We start from the raw sequence: 20266 nt of genomic DNA on the forward strand, positions 1-20266 counted from the left end.
TCCATAATTGTGATGGAAGCTGGGCCCAACAAAGGACCCTCTGCTACGTCACAAAGTGTGAATGAGACCTAAGATGTTTTGATAGGTACATCTCTAGTCAAGTGTAAAGCTTACAAAAGATTTTGAGCCCTACTAAAACTACTGACAGCATGCAGAAAGCATTGAAAATGGTGAGAAATTGAAAAAAAAGTTATGATGTAAGCACAAAATGCTTGGCAATGGGTCTATACTAGTGTTGAGTGAGTAGTATTCGATCGAATACCTCGCCGGCATAGGAATGCATGTAATCGGCTGAACACCAAGGGGTTAAACACATTGAATATTTGAAGCGTTTAACCCATTGGTGTTCGGCGGATTACACGCATTCCTATGCCAGCGAGGTATTTGATCGAATACTACTCGCTCAACACTAGTCTATACTATATTACACTATAAAAGGAATTCTCATTGTTCCTTCAGAGGTGTAGAGTATAATGTATATCTGTGTAAAGTTTCATCTCCAGGGAGAACAGCTTAGATCAATAAAGCAAAATCTTGCAGGATATCCTGTAATGATTAAAAGTCGCAATAACCGCCCAGGTTTACATACCTCTTATTAAATCAATGTGGTTGTTGCTGCACACTGTCAGGTTGCCATCATTAAGATGATGCATTGCTTAGTAACACATAGGCTTCCTGGCTTAGTATTCGCCACCACCGCTCCGGGACCGCAAGATGTATGATCTAGATTGAATCATAAATAGTTAATGAAGAAATCATTGAAACACCTGCTACAAAGCACAAACTGAACCAGCGAAGGGAGCTCAGTAGTGGAGTTATCCAAACCATTCATAGATATTAACTTATTCCGTATAAACCCAGGGTCACCGAAATCTTAATATTTCATGATGCTGGCCCTTTAATTTCTTGGTTGAGGAAATTCTTATTATTTCAGACTTATTAGATTTACAGGTTTTGCATCAGGGCCCAGAATCCCTTTTCCGCCTATGAAAACACCAAACCTGCCTAGAAACACCCTTTTACTGTATTTGCAATTCTGCATGGCCTACGCCTCTTTGTGATTGCATAGGACAGTGATGGCGAACCTATGTCACGCATGTCAAAGGTGACACGCCAAGACGTTTTAGGTGACACACATTGTCCAAAACAAGTGGCAGCTGCAGGGGCGTACTTTCTATGAGGTGACCTGAGGCGATAGCCTCAGGTGGCACCTCCAGGAATAAAGTGGGGGGGCCTTCCGTGGTCAACTCTAGGCGGCACTACACTTACGTCACGATGCTGAAGAATGCCAGGACACTATGTACAGCTTCTCAGCATTTTCAGCATCGGCAACAGTACACCCTGAAGTTGTCAGCAAATGGCAGCCAGGACTGGAGCTTGGACAGGTGAGTAAATATTATCGGCCACTACTGTGTGAGGGGTGGGAGACAAGGGGGTCATATACTGCAGGTGGACATTAAAAGAGGAATCATATAGCTTTCATTTTGTTTTCGGTTTCTGAATAATGATAGCTGCACTGCGATTGGTTGCTACAGGCAACTAAGACAGCTTTACTCTTAGACCGTTTTCATAAATCTGCCCCATTGATTTCACTGTGTCTATTCACATAACTTTTTTTTTTTTTGACAGTCCATTTTAATGGACCATCAAAAAACAGAATATATCCTATTTTTGCCTGTTTTCACAGATCCAATAATAGACTCAGGTCTATCAGGAATCATTCAATACAGATGCCCCATGGATACAAAATGGCCTTGAAAAATGGATCGTCTGTCCATTTTTCTTCACAGCCGTACAACTATAGTCCTAAACATCTAAGCTTCGATTCCTACCAACGTTCAAACTCCATTCAGGGTTTCCATCTCTGAATCTGCAAGCAGGACTTTTCTCTCTGCGTTTTTTGGTCTGAAACTGGGCGAGAAACCCAGTGGACCCCGTTATAGTCTATGGGATCTGCGGGTTTCCACAGGTAACTGCTTTTTAAGAGGATTAACTTTCCGTTTTTCGGGTTCCAAAGCGGACCCAAAGAACGTATGATGGACCTAGCATAACATCTACAATAATGCGTTACTGCAAACCGTACTCTGCACAGATAGAGAGCCAGCAGGGTTTTCTGAGAGATGTGAGCACCTGCAGATGTGAGATGTGAGCAAAATGCAGATTTGGATGTGACTGGTGAATATGACACAATCGTATCTTAAATGTTGGAGATTAGATGATTTAAACAATGTTGTATGTAGTTCATCCTAAATATAGAAATAATCTAACAGTTTACAGTGAAAACATTCAGATGTGCTCAGATTCCCCAGACTGGAACTTTTTTAAGAAGTTGTCCTGAGCAGATAATCCAGTTACTTTTAGTACATGTAGTAGACACACTAGGTCAATAGTAATTGGCTTCTTAGTCACTGTCTCTCCAGATCTGCAGAATTCTTCATGCAGGTTTGGCTGTGCTTGGAGAAGAAAATGTGATATAACAGAATCAATATTTACAAAGTATTCATGTTCACAATGTGTCAATATAAGGGGACATTTAAGGGGAGATTTAATCTGCTCACATCTTGTGGTTTAAGAAAGTTCTGCTCCATTAAGCAGAGTAAACTGGGATAATTACGACCTGTATTTCATGGATAAAAGAAAATCTTTGGTGTCAGTATCTGCAGAGATGTCACATGACCCCGGCACGTCAGCCATTGTCTTACAAGAATATCTGCTGCTATGGCAACTGTATATGATTCCTCTGCCTTTGTTTAAATTAGGGTTACCCTTGTGACTGTGTCTATATTATCTCGCATTCACATGGACATTCACTGTGTGTATTATAAATCTGCTATGAAATGCATCAGCTCATGGGTCATATTAGATTAAAATACAAAACTGCTTACGGTAATTTTTTTTCATAACCTAAAGCCCAGATATACACTGAAGACATGGACTGAAGTGTGTAGACAAACAGCAGTGTTTCTGCTAGCCCAAGCCCAACACGATGACCATCCGTCTGGGGTACAGTCTGGAGATACAGAGCATTATAGATCACTAGTGGTGGGGCATAAAGATACAATTGAATGGGGTCATTTCTGGTATCAATAGAATTGGGACACACATCGCAACTCCTAGTAACACCATTGCTCTTTGTATTGCTTTCACCAAGCACTTCTTGAGTATAGAGTTTTTCTAACATAATTTGCTGGGACTAAATGTAGTATGATTTGGATCTTAAATGTTATCACGGGATGCCTAATGGAAAATATGATTTTAGGAACTGGCAAGACTGGCCTTTCCCTTCTATGCAGTCAATTACCTGCCAAATATCCTATAATGGGACTGGTTTGTGGGAGACTCTGAATGTTCATGTGGAAGGGGAGAGATACAGAGACACTTAGATGTGTGGATCATATAACTGAAAGCATGTTACTGATGCCATGTGTTAGCAATGTCACTGCCTAGTAACATGTCTTTACCAACCAGTCTGTTAGGTGAGAGAGACTTTGTCTATCTTTTACCAACATAACAGCAATAGCTAGGCTTTTCCTTCATCAGTTTGCTTCTCATTATCCAAATATCATAGCCAAGGCTTGGCAGCTAACTTACACCCTTCCTGGCACCCAATATCCAGGATACATACCTCCCAGTCAAATACGATGCGTCTGATTTTATAACACATATTATATGTATATTACCTTTGGGTGACAAGCTTTAAGAAATTGTATATAATGTCCTCCTGGCCTCGTGTTGTATGATTGTACAATGGACCAGGCTGTGCTATGAAATGTATTACATTGCTACCCTTAATAATACTCCATATGTTCCTCCTTAAGTTAGTATCCTTATTCCCCAAGACTCTCATCTCTTGGATTTTAGCTGTGTAAGCAGTCCATTGGCACCTGTGCCTTGCAGAAGTCGGGATCCTGCCAGGAACATCACCTGACAGCGCTGTACTTCAGCCAGAAGCAATTCACAGCCTGACGCATTCATCAGTGTGTCTGTCACTAACAAGAACTGCTCCATGTGACTTGAGCCTATGGGGGATAATGAGGCTTCATGCAGAAAAGCAGAGACTTGGATGTGCTGGATTGTATTCTTTGATTTTGATTACAGATTTGGAACATTAAGTCTATTTGTCTACATAATTTGTGCACATTTCCCCATTTCTGTTTATTTTTAACTTCTCTATATAGTCTCGATGCCGAGAAGCCATTTCTAGATAAAGGATATGTCCCTCCAGTGCTTTCCAAATGATGTTCATATATTAATCCATAGACTATAACCATACAGTATGTATCCATTTGTATTCTTTGGGAAAAATGAACAGAAGGAGTCATTTCAGGAGTCGTTGTGCTTCGATGCTTTAGTTAAAGGTTAACTGAGGTAAAATATATTGTCGAGATATTCATTAGAGTGATAGGAGATGGTGAGTTGGATCTTCTTTCTCTAAGTGCACACAATAGGATTGATTTACTGTGGTTGGAACTCAACCTTGTAAGATGTGCCAGATTCTGGAGCAAATTGGCACATCGGGGCTCATATAACTTTAGACCAAATAGGACTTGCTGACTTGCTTAAAAATGGCACAACTTTACTGGAAAGGAGGTGAAGTTTTGATGAAAAAGGGAGTGTGACTTAAATGCACCAAATGAATCCCAATCGTTGTAAAGTTTAAGTTCAAAGTAAGCCAACTAATAGGTGTTATAAATATACATGAGATTTATCACCCGACTTTCCCCATTTGTAGACCACTTAAGTGTACACTGCCTACAATTAGTAATTTCAACATGATTCCAACATGGAAAATGTCAGAGTAAGCAGAGAAAAACTCAAATCTGCCTCCCATTGATTTCAGTGGGAGGCAGTGATAGACACTTCTTTTTACAGTGCTGTGAATAAAGAATTGTCCTGCCCTATTTTGGGGCTAATCAGCATACCCACCCATGGCACTAACTGCAGTAGAAGCCCTAAGTTTGCAGGTTTGATTCTTCTAATGTGTATTTTTTAAATACATAAATATAACCCTTACTTATCCTTTTAAGAGTTATCCAGAGTCATAAGAATGATAGAACATAAACATCATGCACCAATGGTACATAAACATATAAGAAAACCAAAAGGAGTTGTCTGTTTTGCAAAATACAGGTTTAGGGGTCTGCCACTGAAGACCCTTATCTATTTGTTGGAAAGTAGAATAGATACAAACTGTATCTCTCACTTTGAAGGTCCTGGCACATTCATGAGTTAAACAAAGTTTGCAATACTTAATTTTCCCTGTGGTAGCGCTATAGGGAAATGAAACCTGTTCTGCCAGGTTGACCTCATTACAGCGGATTGTTGGGGTCCCAGCAGATGATACCTGGGATGATGCATGAATAGGTGCCAGGTTCATTTTCATATGTCTTAAAATACTTCACAAGTTTCTCTGCCATGCGTGGCCTTACCATATGCCCTAATAACTGAGTTCTCCAAGACTTAATATTTATGTAGTGGTGCCAGGTTTCAGATCCCCTGTGATCCTTAGTATATTGGATTGGTGAGTATCTGACAACCAGCACCACCACCAATCAGCTGTTATCAATACAGTGTATGGAACTGGAAGCAAACCACTCCATACATTCTATACTGGCCATTCCACACTACTAAAGCTCAACTGTGGTATAAACTGAGCTCCAACAGCACTGCATGAATATTCACAGTGCACAAAGCCATCTTCTTTGGGATCTATACACTGTGCTGAAAACAGATGATTCATGGTAGTGGTGTTGGGTGTCAGACCCCCACCAATTCATTATACTAAGGATAGGAGGGGGTCTGACACCCAGCAGCACTGCATCAATTATTGGAGAATCCCTTTAATAAGATATTTAATAAGGCCACTCGCTGTAGCGCAACTTGTGAGGTGTTTTAAGGATACATTAACATTAGACACAAGAGATGTAAATGAACCTTGCACCCTCTCGTGTATCATAATGTTTACTGGTTCTTCGCTCTTCTCTGCCAGTTAATGAGCTAACACCAACAGCCATGCTTGACTTCAAATGTGTGAATTCTGTTTGGACGCAAGGCTGTAATATAATTCAGCTTGTAGACGCAGATTAATAGTGTGAAGCTATTAAAGCATATTCTAACATGACGAAAATAAAGGTTTGGTTTAATCAGACCTAAAAAGGTCCAAAATTCTATGCTAATTTATTTTCCCATTTTTTATGCGTATCACTATCTATCTCTATCTTTCTATCTGTCCATATCTACTGTATAAGCAAATATATATATATATATATATATATATATATATATATATACATATATATATATAGAGAGAGAGAGAGAGAGAGAGAGAGGATTATATAGTTTAAATAATTATTAATATACTTATATACTTATACTGAGGAAACGTCTGTTTCCTAGTTCAAGTGGTTAACTGAGAATAATTCCTCAGACACAGTTCTTCCCTTGTCCATGTTTATTGCATCTCAACTCTATTCACTTAAAGAGGACCTTTCATGGTTTGGGGCACAGGCAGTTCTATATACTGCTGGAAAGCCAACAGTGCGCTGAATTCAGCTTTGTGCCCCGGGTAAAGAGCTATTGTTGCCGGTACCGTAGCTCGTTACAGTCAGGTACGTCCTTCTTCACAGCAGTGCCTATCGCTCTGTGCTGTGTGAGTGGGGAGGAACGCCCCCCTCCCTTCCTGATAATACTTGTCTATGGACTATCACTGTGAGCAGAGGAAGGGGGCGTTCCTCCCCGCTCACACAGTGCAGCGCTATTGGCGCTGCTTGTACAGAAGGACGTTCCTGACAGTGTCAGAAACACCCTTCTGACTGTAAAGAGCTACGGTACCGGGACCACTAGCTCTTCACCCAGTGCACAGATTGTGAAAGCCGCTGAATTCAGTGCACTGTTGGCTTTCCAGCAGTATATAGAACTGCCTGTGCCCCAAACCATGAAAGGTCCTCTTTAAAAGGGGACAGACCTGCTATACCCAGAACAGACTATGAACAACTATGGCACTTTCTTTTCAAAAACAAGCATTTTTTTTTTTTTTTTCTAATCCTAGGCATTTACTCTTTGCTTGTTTTTATATGAAATTTTCTGGAAGGACAGGCATAGTTAGTGAAGGGTGGGATGGGGAGGATGGCGGCCGAAGAACACCCACTCTGTGGGGCCCACCCCGTGTTGAAATACATGCCAAAACAGTAAGCAGTTAGCTTCCTGCTCTGCCACTTTGTAATTTGTAAGCCATAAACCACAAGGCGCGTAACCACAAGCTAGATGCCTGCTTTCCAGTGCAATCGGGTGCAATAACGCCAAAGCATTACATCTCCTGCACTTGGATGCAGATGTCTTGACTGTGGTCAGAAAGCCTTGTAATCTGCAGTACTGAAGTGGCTTACAGTTTACATGTGAGAGGCAGTAAGAAGACATGGCAGCTCAATATATCAAGGGACCAGAGGCAGGCAAATATAACTTTTATTTTTTTGTTGCACACTCAGGAGGGGGGGGGGGCTAGGGAATGTTGCATTTTATATTATAAGTGGCATTTTAGAAGTGGAATATTGTATTTGCAATTTCATATTAAATCACAAGTGACATACTATAAGTGGCATTTCATATTATAGGTGGCATTTTACATTATAAATGGCATTTCATATTATAAGTGACATTTTATATTATAAGTGGTATTTTATATTTTATGTGCCATTTTATAAGTGGCATTTTATATTATAAGTGTTATTTTAGATAAGTGGCATGTTATAAGTGCCATTTTATATTATATCACAAGTGGTATTTTATATTATAGTCAGTATTTTATATTATGAATGTCATAGTATAAGTGCCATTTTATTTTATAAGTGGTATTTTATATTATAAGTGGCATATTATAGGCACCATTCTATATTATAAAAAAAAAATTCAGAATTGTGTGGAATTGGAGCAAAATTACATTTGTCCGACTTTCTTACGGGCTTCATTTTTACGGCGTTCACTCTGCAGCTAAAATAGCATGATCCCTGTATTCTATGTTTTGAAATGATTCCATGGATACCAAATTTATACGCTTTTTCTTTACATTTTAACCCCTTAACAAAGATCTAAATCTTTGCCAATATTTTTTTTTTCTTAAAATTGCCGTATTTTGACACCCATAGCCAGGTGTACTTTTTAGTTATACCATTTTGGGGGTATGTCTATTGCTTTGATCACTTTGAAAATTTTTATTAGCGGTAAAACAGTGAAAAAACAGTGGCTCGGCTATATATATAGTATGTATACTGTATATATATATACTAGTGCATCAAGTTTTTTTTTTTTTTTTCAGTAATTCAATCAAAAATGTGAAACACATTATATTGAGTCATTACAAACAGAGGGAACTTTTTCAAGTGTTTATTTTTGTTAATGTTCAGAATTATGGCGTACAGCCAAGGAAAACCCAAAAGTCATTATCTCAGAAAATTAGAATATTATATAAGACCAACTGTAAAAAAAATTATTTAACACAGAAATGTTGGCTAAATGAAAAGTCTGTTCAGTAAATGCCCTCAATATTTGGTCGGACTCCTTTTGCATGAATGACGGCATCAATGCGGCAATCTGGCATGGGGGCGATCAGTCTGTGGCACTGCAGAGGTGTTATGGAAGCCCAGGTTGTATGATAGCAGCCTTCAGCTCATCTGCATTGTTGGGTCTGGTGTCTCATCTTCCTCTTCACATTACTCCATAGATTCTCTATGGGATTGAGGTCAGGCAATTTTACTGGCCAATCAAGCATAGTGATACTATGGTTATTAAACCAGGTCTTGGTACTTTTTGCAGTGTGGACAGGTGCCAAGTCCTGTTGGGAAATGAAAATTCCATCTCCAAAAAGCATATCAACAGAGGGAAGCATGAAGTTCTTTAGAATTTCCTGGTAGACGGCTGTGTTGACTTTGGTCTTGGTAAAACACAGTGGACCTACACCAGCAGATGACATGGCACCCCAAACCATCACTGATTGGGGAAACTTCACAGTAGACCTCAAGCAGCTTGGATTGTGTACCGCGGCCTCTCCACTCTTCCTCCAGAGTCTGGGACGGCCCTTCCAGATGAAATGCTAAATTTACTTTCATAATTTTTTTACATCATTTAGAAGAAGTATCACACGTATTTAAAAATTTTCTGGTTTCTTCATTCTGTGACATCCCCCAGAGTCGAGTACTTATGTTTACCTATTCAATTTCATTTACTGCTGTGTAAATGTGTGGAATACTGGGGCTGGAGATGCTCTTTACAGTCATTATGCCTCATTATATCAGCATGTGCCTATGTTGTGTCTATGGAGTAGCTTCTATGTATGTGGCTTTGTTTGTGACATTTGCTTTGTATATAAATGTTTTCAAATCAAGGCAAGTGACAATGTAACACTTACAAAATTTTCTCTCTTGCAGTCATAGGCATCCATGGGTCAGATTTTTCCTCTGAAAATCTGTTGCTGCTTATGATAATACAAGCTTACACAATTTGTTCAGGTGTGATGATTTTTATTAATTCTTAGGTATGATCAGAAAACCAGTCTTGGAAAATACAGCTCTTGCTTGAAAATGTTGCATTCAATAACATTGTAAGGTTCATAACAGTGTAGCAGTGTATCAGTCTTGACCACAATGATGCACAGATATATTGACCATAATTGAGCTAATTTGTCACTTTAAAGGGGTTGTCCAGGCAAAAATGGACAACCCTTTTAATGTTTCAATAAGATGGTGGCAGTGAACAAAAAAAAAAAAGCCTACTCACCTGTAACCGCTGCTCCAGTGTCCTCCTGGGCCTGCCGGTTCTCCTGCTCTCCCAGGTTTCTTGAAGAGTTGTGCTGAAACAGCTGATTGGCCTCAGCGATCATGTGACACCATAGGTCCTCTTCCTGAGGCCTGCTGATGCCACTGATTGGCCTCAGTGGTCACGTGGACTGCTGAGACCATTCAGCGGCTCTAGTACAACTCCAGAAGTGACCCGGGAGTGCAGGAGTACTGGGAGGTCCTGGAGGACACCGGAGCAACAGGGACAGGTGAGTATGCATTCTTCTATTTTTTTTCACTGCCCCCAGCTTATTTAAATGTTAAAACTGTTGCCCATTTTTGCCTGGACAACCCCTTTAACTTCCTGGATGACATCCTTGCTTACATCTCTCCCTTACAGTCATGTCCGTGAGTGTACTTCAACACTCCCACCTTTGGTACTGTGCAGGGATACGCCTTACTGAAGCTCTGCCTACATAGAGCCTTTACCATAGACTATAAAGTTACTAGACATTGTTACTTTTATTAAATTGAAATTAGGGAATGTAGGTAAGTGGAGTTCTATGGTGACAATAAAGTCAGGAAATAGCTAGCTTCTCCTCCAGCTTAGACTTACAAGAATAGAAGTTGACATAGCTGACAGATCATACAATTTGACTAAACATAATGTGACCCCCAATTAATAGGAATATTGATCTCTATACAAAAAAAAAATCATCACATCTAAACATAGCCATAAAATTCAATTTATCATTCACTCCATGGTCTGATGGTCCAGTATATGGCAATAATGGAAACAGAGGAGCTAAGTGTGGTTTTATCTGTAGAGAGTGCAGATAGCATCTAAACCCGTGCCACAGTTCCTGAGGGTGGCATCTTTGCCACAAAAGAAGTTATTAGTAACCCAGTAGGTGAGAGTTATAAATGTATGCCTTTTATGCAGGACAGGCCCTTTGGGAGATGGATAATTGGAATTAGTTCTCCAAAATATCAATAGTGCCATGCCTTGGTCGAGTGGATGGTAGATCATTTCAGTATCACTATGGAGCTCCCCTTGTATAAGCGGTTCAACTAGTGTAAAATTATATTGTCAAAGATTATGAATACCTTAATTTTTATGCATTATACCTATTCCATCATCACATATTTTATTTTAAATTGATTTTTGTACTAGTATTTTCTTTTCATTGTGCACATGAATGCTACTGTAGAGTGCTGGCCTCCATTGGCATTTTATAACATGACTAACATTAATGATTTTGTTTCTGGGACCATTATTTGTACTGCACAAAGTGGAAATCATTAGTCTGGATTCACACAGGCAGTCATTGATGCTATTTTAGGAACCAAACATAGGTGTTGTTCCTAAAAAAGGAAAGTATAAATTCTTCCCAATGGTATAACTTGATGCTTTTGGCTATTGCTTTGTTCCTTTTTAATTTATACTTTTACTTTTTTTACATCCACATCTGACTTAATAAATTTCACCAAAAACAGCATCAAAAATGCTTGTATAAATTCAGCCTTAGAATCCCTTTTTCTACAAAAACCATATAGGGATAGCCTTTAGAAAGGCTGTTGTTCTCCTGCCTTTCTTTTTCTGATCCACCCCACTGTTCCTGAGAATTTAATTTTTTATTCCTCATGCAAATGAGTCTTCAGAAAGCATAGGAAGTGTCCCCTGTGCTCACCGAAGATGTTCCAGTGACGCCTCTGTCTTCTTCTGCTGACACCTCTCCGCCGCCTCATCAGCTGCGTTTTCAGCTGGCATAGCCGATAGTGCATGTCCATTTGGCCATTTTTCTGTGGCCTCTTACACGAGCGTTCATTCAGGCACAGGAAAATGGCCAAGCTGACATGCGCAGTCAGCTCTGACGGATGATGACGTGGCAGAAGAAGACAGAGGTGTCACTGGAGAGTCTTCGGTGAGCACAGGGGACACTCCCTGTGCTTTCTGAGCAAAGGGGGAATGCCCCCTGTGCTTTCTGAAGACTCATTTGCATAAGGAATAAAAAAGAAAATTCTCAGTAACAGTGGCGAAGATAAGAAAAAGAAAGGTAGGAGAAGAATAGCCTTTCTAAAGGCTATTCTGACGTGATCTTTGTAGAAAAAGGGATTCCAATGATAGAATCCCTTTAAAGAGGTGATATGCAATTCAACTGAGTTGAGGTTCACTACAAGCCTAGCATCAGGATTCTACAAAGACTGGGAGACAACCCCAATGTAGGCTGTAACAGTGGTGATATTGGTAGTTGTCCAGATATGGACTGAACCACATATGTGTGAAATTCTAAGTAGAGTCTCTTTTCGTAGATTTAAGACCCGCTCAGCACTAGGAAAAGTTTGAATTTATTGCCTTGAACATAGTATCATTTTTTTCATAGTATCAATTATTTATGAAATAGATAAGCCTTATCACAAGAATAGACTATAAGAATAAATATACTTGAAGCTGGTATATATCATCTCAGTGATATCACTAAAACCTAGTCAATTCACACTATAACTTTTTGACATGACCCATGAAATGCCGGCCTCTGCTGTTTGGGTTATGATGAAAATCAAATAGTCTTTACATTGTTATATTATAATCCTGATTGATAATTGTTTGATCAGTATGTCAATTAAGGGGCATAGGTTTATGGAGAGTGGGTTTATTTTTGAAAATCATTAGGTATTGGCCACATTTTAAGGATTGGAACCTCACACTAGTTACTATTGCACTGATCACCTTCAGTATCATGATTATTGGTACAAGCAATAAAAACTCTTGCCTCCATCAAGTGTAGATAATGGACCCAACTGATGCATCAAGTTGTAATGTCATTTTCACAGTAGAGCCTGGTGATGGTTTGTTTCTGTATGAGCCATATCTAGCTATGGTTTATCCTTTATGCTGCAGGGTACGAAACTCCTGGGTACCCACCTGTCTGTGGCAACCTAAAATTCTACAAGACAGTCACGCAAAATCTTCTCCTAACCTCTGGGACAGGTAACTACATGTAATGTTATGTTGGTGAGCTCTTGTGAGTCTTAGGAAAGATGTTTAGATTGTTTTATCTACTGTTTTATCTTGATACTATTTTTATTTACTGTCTCTTCTTGATACCATTTCACATTTTTGTGAAAGTTGACTACTATAACTACCATTATATGTTCTTTGACGGTTGTCGCTCAGTTATCCTGAAGAACTGAATGACAAATCTGCTTAGCTATGTAGCATTATGGTAGTAATCAGTCTACAGCCTATGGTTCTCCAACTATTGCAAAACTACAACTTCTAGTATTCTTTGACATCCTATGGCTGTCCGGGCATGATGAGAATTGAAGTTTTGCAACAGTTGGAGAGCTACAGGTTGGATATTATTGATTTAGGGGATTTATCATTGTATCATTAGACAAATTTGCCATTCAGGACCTTTAAAGGGGTATTCCCATGTACTTAAATATTTTTAAATGTGTAGATAATTAAAAATTAAACATTTTTGCAAATATAAGTAATTAAAAATTTTGCAGAGTTTTAAAGATTTTTTTAAATATTTTGTACTCTTGATCGGTTGCCAATGGATACGACCTTGAATGCAGGATCTTTCTAAGGCCAGATAATCCGCCATGATTTCATTATTGTGGCCGGGATATCTTCTGATACATGTAGTGTCCCTGCCTGGTATCCCAGCTACAATAAGAAAATCATGGCTGAGTTTTTGACAAGTCCCAGACCATAGAAAGTTTCTGCATTTGTGGTCGTATCCATTGGCAACTGATCACCAAAACAGACTGTCACTACCAAGATGATTAGAGGAAATCTTTAAAACGCTGCAGTATTTTTTATTACTTATATTTGCAAAACTGTTTAACTTTTAATTATCTACAAATATAGATATGATTAAGGTCATGGGAATACCCCTTTAAGGGGTTGTTCAGGATAACTAGAAATCCTTACATTAATCTAAATACCCTCCCCCCTACTACTTTGTAAATAACAAAATTAATCAAAAAATCCATGGTTATCCATGACACATGACCGCCCCAGGGACATTTGCTGATTATCCTGTGACGATTCATTTCCCCATTTCCAGAAACGGATTGTCACTACTACTGCCCCCCCATCCACCGTTATTATACTTACCTTCCAAGCTTCTTCCTGTGAAATGGCTCCTCCTTATTTATTGGTTCTGCAGGGCGCTCAATCTTCTCCAAGCGCTGCTCTGAGCACTGCTGCTGATAATCCACCTCTATTGTGCAGCTTTCACATACGCAGTAGAGGTGGATCATCGCTGTAGAGAACTGAGAAGTGATGGAGAAGAGCACACACCTACAGAGTCAGTATAGAACAGTGTTTCTCAACCTTTCTAATGCCGTGACCCCGCAATACAGTTCCTCATGTTGCAGTGACCATATTCAGTTTGGAACACGCGTCCATAACGGCGTGCGCTCCAGCTGAATAGCGCTGCTGCAGACAGTAGCGCGGCTTCTCAGTGGCTGAAGCCATCAGAAATATGTATTTTCTGATGGCTTTAGGCATACCTTGCAACTTTTGAAGATTAGAAAGAGGGAGAAAATATGTGGCGCACGCAGCGAATTTAGCTCAGCCCACTTTTATGGTGACTCCGCCCATTCTCATTCATTTTTCATGTGCTCCCACACAGTATAATCCTCCTACAGTCACCCGTACATTCTATGTGCCCCCGCCATCTCTCCCCCAGTTTCATATAACCCCTTCATCTGCCCCCAGTTTCATGTCCCCCCTCCATCTCTGCCCCCAGTTTCATGTCCCTCATCTCTGCCCCCAGTTTCATGTCCCCCATCTCTTCCCCAGTTTAATGTCCCCCATCTCTGCCTCCAGTGTCAAGCCGTACCCCCCTTCATCTGCCCACAGTTTCATGTCCCCCCATCTCTTCCCCCCAGTTTCATGTTCCCCCATCTCTGCCCAGAGCTTCATGTTCCTCCATCTCTGCGCCCAGTGTCATGCCGTCCCCCCTTCATCTGCCCACAGTTTCATGTCCCTCCATCTCTGCCCCCAGTGTCATGCTGTCCCCCCCTTCATCTGCCCATAGTTTCATATCCCTCCATCTCTGCCCCAGTGTCATGCCGTCCCCCCCTTCATCTGCACATAGTTTCATGTCCCTCCATCTCTGCCCCCAGTGTCATGCCGTCCCCCCCTTCATCTGCCCACAGTTTCATGTCCCTCCATCTCTGCCCCCAGCGTCATGCCGTCCCCCCTTCATTATGTTCCACCTTAATGTTTAAAACAAAAAAAAAACACTTACACTCACCTTCCAACGCTCCCTCGCTGCCCGCTCAGTCTCGCTCACTCATATAGTTGTAGCCACGATGTGACATCATCACATCGCGGCTACACATACAGAAGTCGCAGCACAGCGTTAAAGCAGGAGCTGGCTGTGTCAGCTCCTGCTTTAATCGCCTGTGTTTTCACCTCATCGGCGTCCTCCAGGCGCCGATCAGTTGAAACCGGGACATACCTCCCACTGACCGGGATGGTTGGGAGGTATGTGGCGACCCCTGTGTTTTGGTCGTTCGAACCCCGCCGGGGTCGCGACCCACAGGTTGAGAACCGCTGGTATAGAAAGACGAAGGAGGAAGAAGGAAGAGGCGTGGAAAGTAAGTATACTGTATAATGTGGTTGGGGTTTGTCCTGAGTAGGTAGGGAAAGGTCAGATAGGTAGAGAGACAGGGAGGGGGTTAAGGGAGGTGGAGAGAGAGAGAAGGGAGAGAGGGAGGATGAAGGAGTAAAGTGAGAGAGGTTAGTGTGGACGTTACATAGCAGGAAGCTGAAGCAATTTAACAAATGCAGAAGATACCAGGAGCTCCTAGAGATACCCAGAAATCACTCAAAACATTGCTAAAGGTATATTGGTGCATTTATTAACCCATTATTAGCTCTATACCCCATTTAAGAAGAAATGGTACTAACCTCTATGGGAGCCGTAATAGGGTCATCATTAGGATGAGCGTAGTCAACCAGGATTCTTATATACAGTAACTTACTGTAATTTTTACCATCAAAGAGAATGACCCTGGATTTTTTTTTTAAGTTATAATTCTCTTGAGGGGGTAATCAAAAATAATAAAAACATTACATTCAGTAATAATGACTTTATCCAAAACCTATATATTGTTCCATTTCCAAGATCTTTTACCAATGATCCATGAGAACAAAGTATTGGTAGGGTAGGTTAAGTATTATTTTGTTACACCCATTCAAGTTTAACTTGGACTGTAGCTGAAGTTAGGTGTTTCTAAATAACATTTTAGAGGCTTTTAATGCCCAAATGTATCACGATATATGTTGATTTGCTGAATAATCTTCTCTCTTTGTCTATTTTTTTTTTTTGTATTTTTTCTGATAGGCGTACTGTTCAGCCTCCTGTAAACTCTTTCTCTTGTACACAACAAGATTTAATTGGTCCCGTTGGTGAATGGGTCACTACTGGTTTGGGGATAACTGTTTTATGATGTGTCTCTCGATTCTCTGTGTAACTGGATCAGTCAGTGTTTGCTGTCACAATTAAATTGATTGCAATAGGGATTTTTCAGTAAAAGATATACAACATGAAATACTGGGTATTGTTTGAGGAAAATAAGAGTGTTGTATATCATTTTGAAGGTCTTGTCAAAAACCCTTTTCCTTCTCAAAAATCCAGTGGATGTCCTCTGAGGCTTTATTCATTCATTAGAAGCTGGCTGCTATGCTTTGCTTTTCCTGTAGAGGCACTGTATAGTTGAAAGGAGGTCAAAGCTCTTCTAGGATATCTATGGTCCTCCTAGGCATTGCAAATCCAGGCAGGGATTAAATTTCTTAAAGTATCACTTGCCTCATAAAGTACTGTTTCAAAAATGTTTTGGTCGAGTATCAAAGTAAGAGAACTAAGAAGAACTAAGCATAGAAGAACTAAGCTTAGAAGAAGAGCTAAGCTTAGAAGAACATAGCTTAGAAGAACTAAGCATAAGTGCTGTTGACTTTTGCTGTGAGAATCCATTAAAAAAATGTACACCCCAGTGAATCTACCATTGGGCTTCGTTAACCCATTAACTGGAATCTTGAAGGTTGTCCATTACATCAAACCAAAAAAATGCACCATGTATTTCTACTTCCTACGACTGAATCTATATTTTTGAGTGTCAACAACATAGTCCAAATTATCTATGAGGCTCCTTTAAGGCTGATCCAGATACTGGTAGATCTGATCTTTTTAAAGTGGTATTCCGATGATCATAACCACTTTTATATTTGCAGACGACTAAAAGCATTTAAATTTGTAATAATTTCCTTGGAAAAAATGTTTAAATTTTAATTTCTTGCACATTTAAATATTGTTATGTTCATGGGAACACATTTATGTCTGGAATCCATGAATTGTGATCAACAATGTTCTTATTTCAGTGTACCAGTATAGGAGAATTACTAAATGACCGCCATAACCCCATTAAGTACTAAGGGTAGAAACCTAATCTTTGCTCTGGCATTCAGAATCACTGCATTCACTGTTATGAGATGATAGAAAAGTGTCAATCATTTAGAGCTTTGCACAATGGTGTTCATTCTCATATTGTAAAACTCCCACTTTAGCGCCACTTAGTGATTAGATATTTCTATATTACTATGTAATGATATAATAGTTGCCATCAGAACCCAATGATCAATGTTGGTCATTTTAACCGTTCAATTCAAAGTTGGATTTCAGAGTCATTTGGCCTGCTGCTTTTAACAACTGCTCAAAAACCAAAGTCATATACTTCACTAAGCAGAACATGCCTAGCAACCAGTATGTCTCAGATTATTCAAGGATTACTGAAGTGAGGGCATGAAGGGATTGTCCAGAAATTGTACAACTCATGGAGTGGCTGGGGGAGATGGAAAATTGAAAAGGAAAGCGTACTCACCTTGTCCGCCTCCTAAGTGACCACTAGTAAGGAGCCAGTGACGTATGTGAGTGACATCACTGGTCTGTCTCCATTGAGTTCTCAGCAATCATATAAGACATATGACTTCCCAAGGCAATGACATCCCAGCCTGGGCATGAAGTGACATCTGGAATGAGTGTCCATTTCATATGTTACACCTTCCCCATGTTGCTCAATTTCTTGGATAACCCCTTTAAACGAGACTCATCGGTCTCTTACCTCCATAATAGTCCTATGCCTATAACAACGTATTGAAGTGGAGAATCTCTTTAAGAGATAGAAAGCTCAGAGAATAAAAAAAAAAAAGAAAATTAGTAAAGACATTTCTGTGCTTTGATGTGAATAGAAAATATGTGAAATGACAGAGTGAAAAGAACTGTCTTGAAAATGAAGTATTTAAATTACAGTTAAGTTGCTGAAATGTGAGGCTGACAGAAGGCGGCGGATCTGAAGGATTATTGAGTAACATAAGAAATGAATAGAGCAATTGTGGTGAAGTATTAGAATAACTTGGTGTGGGTAGATACCATGGCCAACAGAGCTTGTGGTGTGCCCATGGCAATCTGGTAAAATATGGTCTACTAGGTCTGCCAAGTCCAGAATGTAATAAGATAAGATAAGATATTCCTTTAATAGTCCCACAATGGGGAAATTTCAGTGATACAGTTTCATAGATGGTACAGTAGTATATAACAAGAGAGAAAAAAACACATACAAGCTCATGGCAGATAGAGAAATCCTAGGAATTATAGCAACTAAAAAAGAAAGCAACACAGACACACTGCATGATCATTTAGTTCTCTGTATGAAGTGATGTTAATAATACAGCCAAATGTGGTTGGAGGACACGAGGAGGGGTCACAGCATGTAGATATAACAGCCAGAAATGTTTTTGCAAAGGTGGGGGACATATGCAGCTATCATGATAACATGTGGCAGTTCCTTTGGTAGGTGGTGAGATCTCATGCTCACAGCTGATAGTTAGGTATCTTCCATCAGCACTATTGTCCATTAACCACAAAAAAATGCCCCAAATGTCCTTCATCACAAGCCCTCCTCCTCCTTCCTTTTTACCACTGTGTTCTACTGCCCAGAGAAGTCCGAAGCCATCCAGGTATACATGGTGCTGCTCTCTTGCCAAGCTTCCATAACTCCTGGGGTAGGTGGGCGATGGTAGGTTCCCAGGCTGTAACAGAGTCTCACGTGTCCACAGTAATAGAAAGAAATACCAGTCCGCTGTAGCATCTTCACACATCAGCAATAGACGCCAAAAATCATCTCCTTGAAAAGAAGAAGTCCACACATCCATGCAGGTTTCTCCTCCATGCCGCATGGTGAGATATGCTGTCCATGCTTAGTTCCTGGGGGGATGGTAGCAGGCACATGTGCACAGGACAGAGTCATTGTCCATGCTTTAACAATAGATACAAAAGGAACAAAATACTCCACAGGGTCTTCCATTCGATTTATAGTTGCTAATTCATAGTGCTAGTTTGCTTAGTTACCGGTTTCTTGAAGATACAGAGAAAAAGTGTGAAAAAGGAAAGATAGAGATTGCTCCCAGCTTGGAGCACTGTATCAGGCAGCCAAGCCACTCAAGGGGGCGGCGCCTATTAGACAGGGGGTTAGACAGGGGGTTTATGATGACTGAAGGGCCCACATCTAGAGCCAGGCCTACTTTTCAGTAGATAAAGTCCTTAAATATATTTCCCAAATCAAAGAACCACTACTTCAACAAGGCTCACTCTAAGGATAGATAAAGCAATCCATTATTACGTGTCCAGGCTATGTTCTAAATACGGTGCTTTCTTTGCCCACCCTTGTGTTGGGCATCTCTGAGGAGGCTGGACCAGGTTAGGGCTAGTTCACATGAGGCAAAATGGTCAGGATTTTGACGCGTAATCCGCGTCAAAATCCTTCTCAAAAAACCGCCTCCCATTGAAATCAATGGGAGCCGATCATCTCCTTTTTCCGCGAACGGTTTGTTCCCAGTTGCGGAAAAAAGAAGCGAGCTGCCTTTTCTTCATGCGGATTCCACAGCTGATTCACCCGCGGACTTCCGCACCGCCCTCCAGACTAGTTCCATTCATTTGGGCCTAATCTGGAGTGGAATGCCACGACGGGATGCCAGTGCACTGCACCAGAAGCTGTCGCAGCAGCCGCAACGGAATGTTTACACGCGGAACTCCATGTGAACGAGCCCTTAGCCTTCTGCCTGTGATGTGCTGGTTTCTGCTTAACCATTGGTTAGGCTTATAATTTTTTTTTCACATGTTTGCATGTAACTTAACTTTTTCTACTTTAGGGCGGGGGCCCACGTGGCATAAACGCCACAGAGAAAAAACATGGCATTTTACGGTCATTACAAGGTGGATGGGATTCTAGCGAAAAGCAATGCAGGAAAAACCGTGATGCGTTGCTGCTGCAGTTTTTCCCACAGCACTTTTTTGCTCGGCCTACTGTGTGGTGCCTTAGCCTTGGGCTCATTTCTGTAGGAAGAAAAATTCCAATGTCCACCTCTTAACATTGTGAACACGTGGGCTCTCAATCTAATGTCTAGATGTAGTTTTAAA

At 40.5% G+C, this 20266-nt stretch overlaps 1 protein-coding gene across 5 annotated transcripts in view; it reads left to right on the forward strand.

The window, feature by feature from the left end:
* BEGAIN (brain enriched guanylate kinase associated) overlaps positions 1-20266 on the forward strand; it is a 141046-nt gene that overhangs the window by 44577 nt on the left and 76203 nt on the right. For 2 of the 5 annotated variants that reach the window (XM_075282497.1, XM_075282498.1), the window contains exon 3: positions 12670-12759. The exons of the other annotated variants lie outside the window; for them this stretch is intronic. In XM_075282497.1, coding sequence (XP_075138598.1) covers positions 12670-12759 — 90 coding nt within the window. The remainder of the gene's footprint in view (positions 1-12669; positions 12760-20266) is intronic. 5 annotated transcript variants of the gene reach the window in all.

This window comes from Leptodactylus fuscus, chromosome 7, assembly GCF_031893055.1.
Source record: "Leptodactylus fuscus isolate aLepFus1 chromosome 7, aLepFus1.hap2, whole genome shotgun sequence".
Classification (NCBI taxonomy): Eukaryota; Metazoa; Chordata; class Amphibia; order Anura; family Leptodactylidae; genus Leptodactylus; species Leptodactylus fuscus.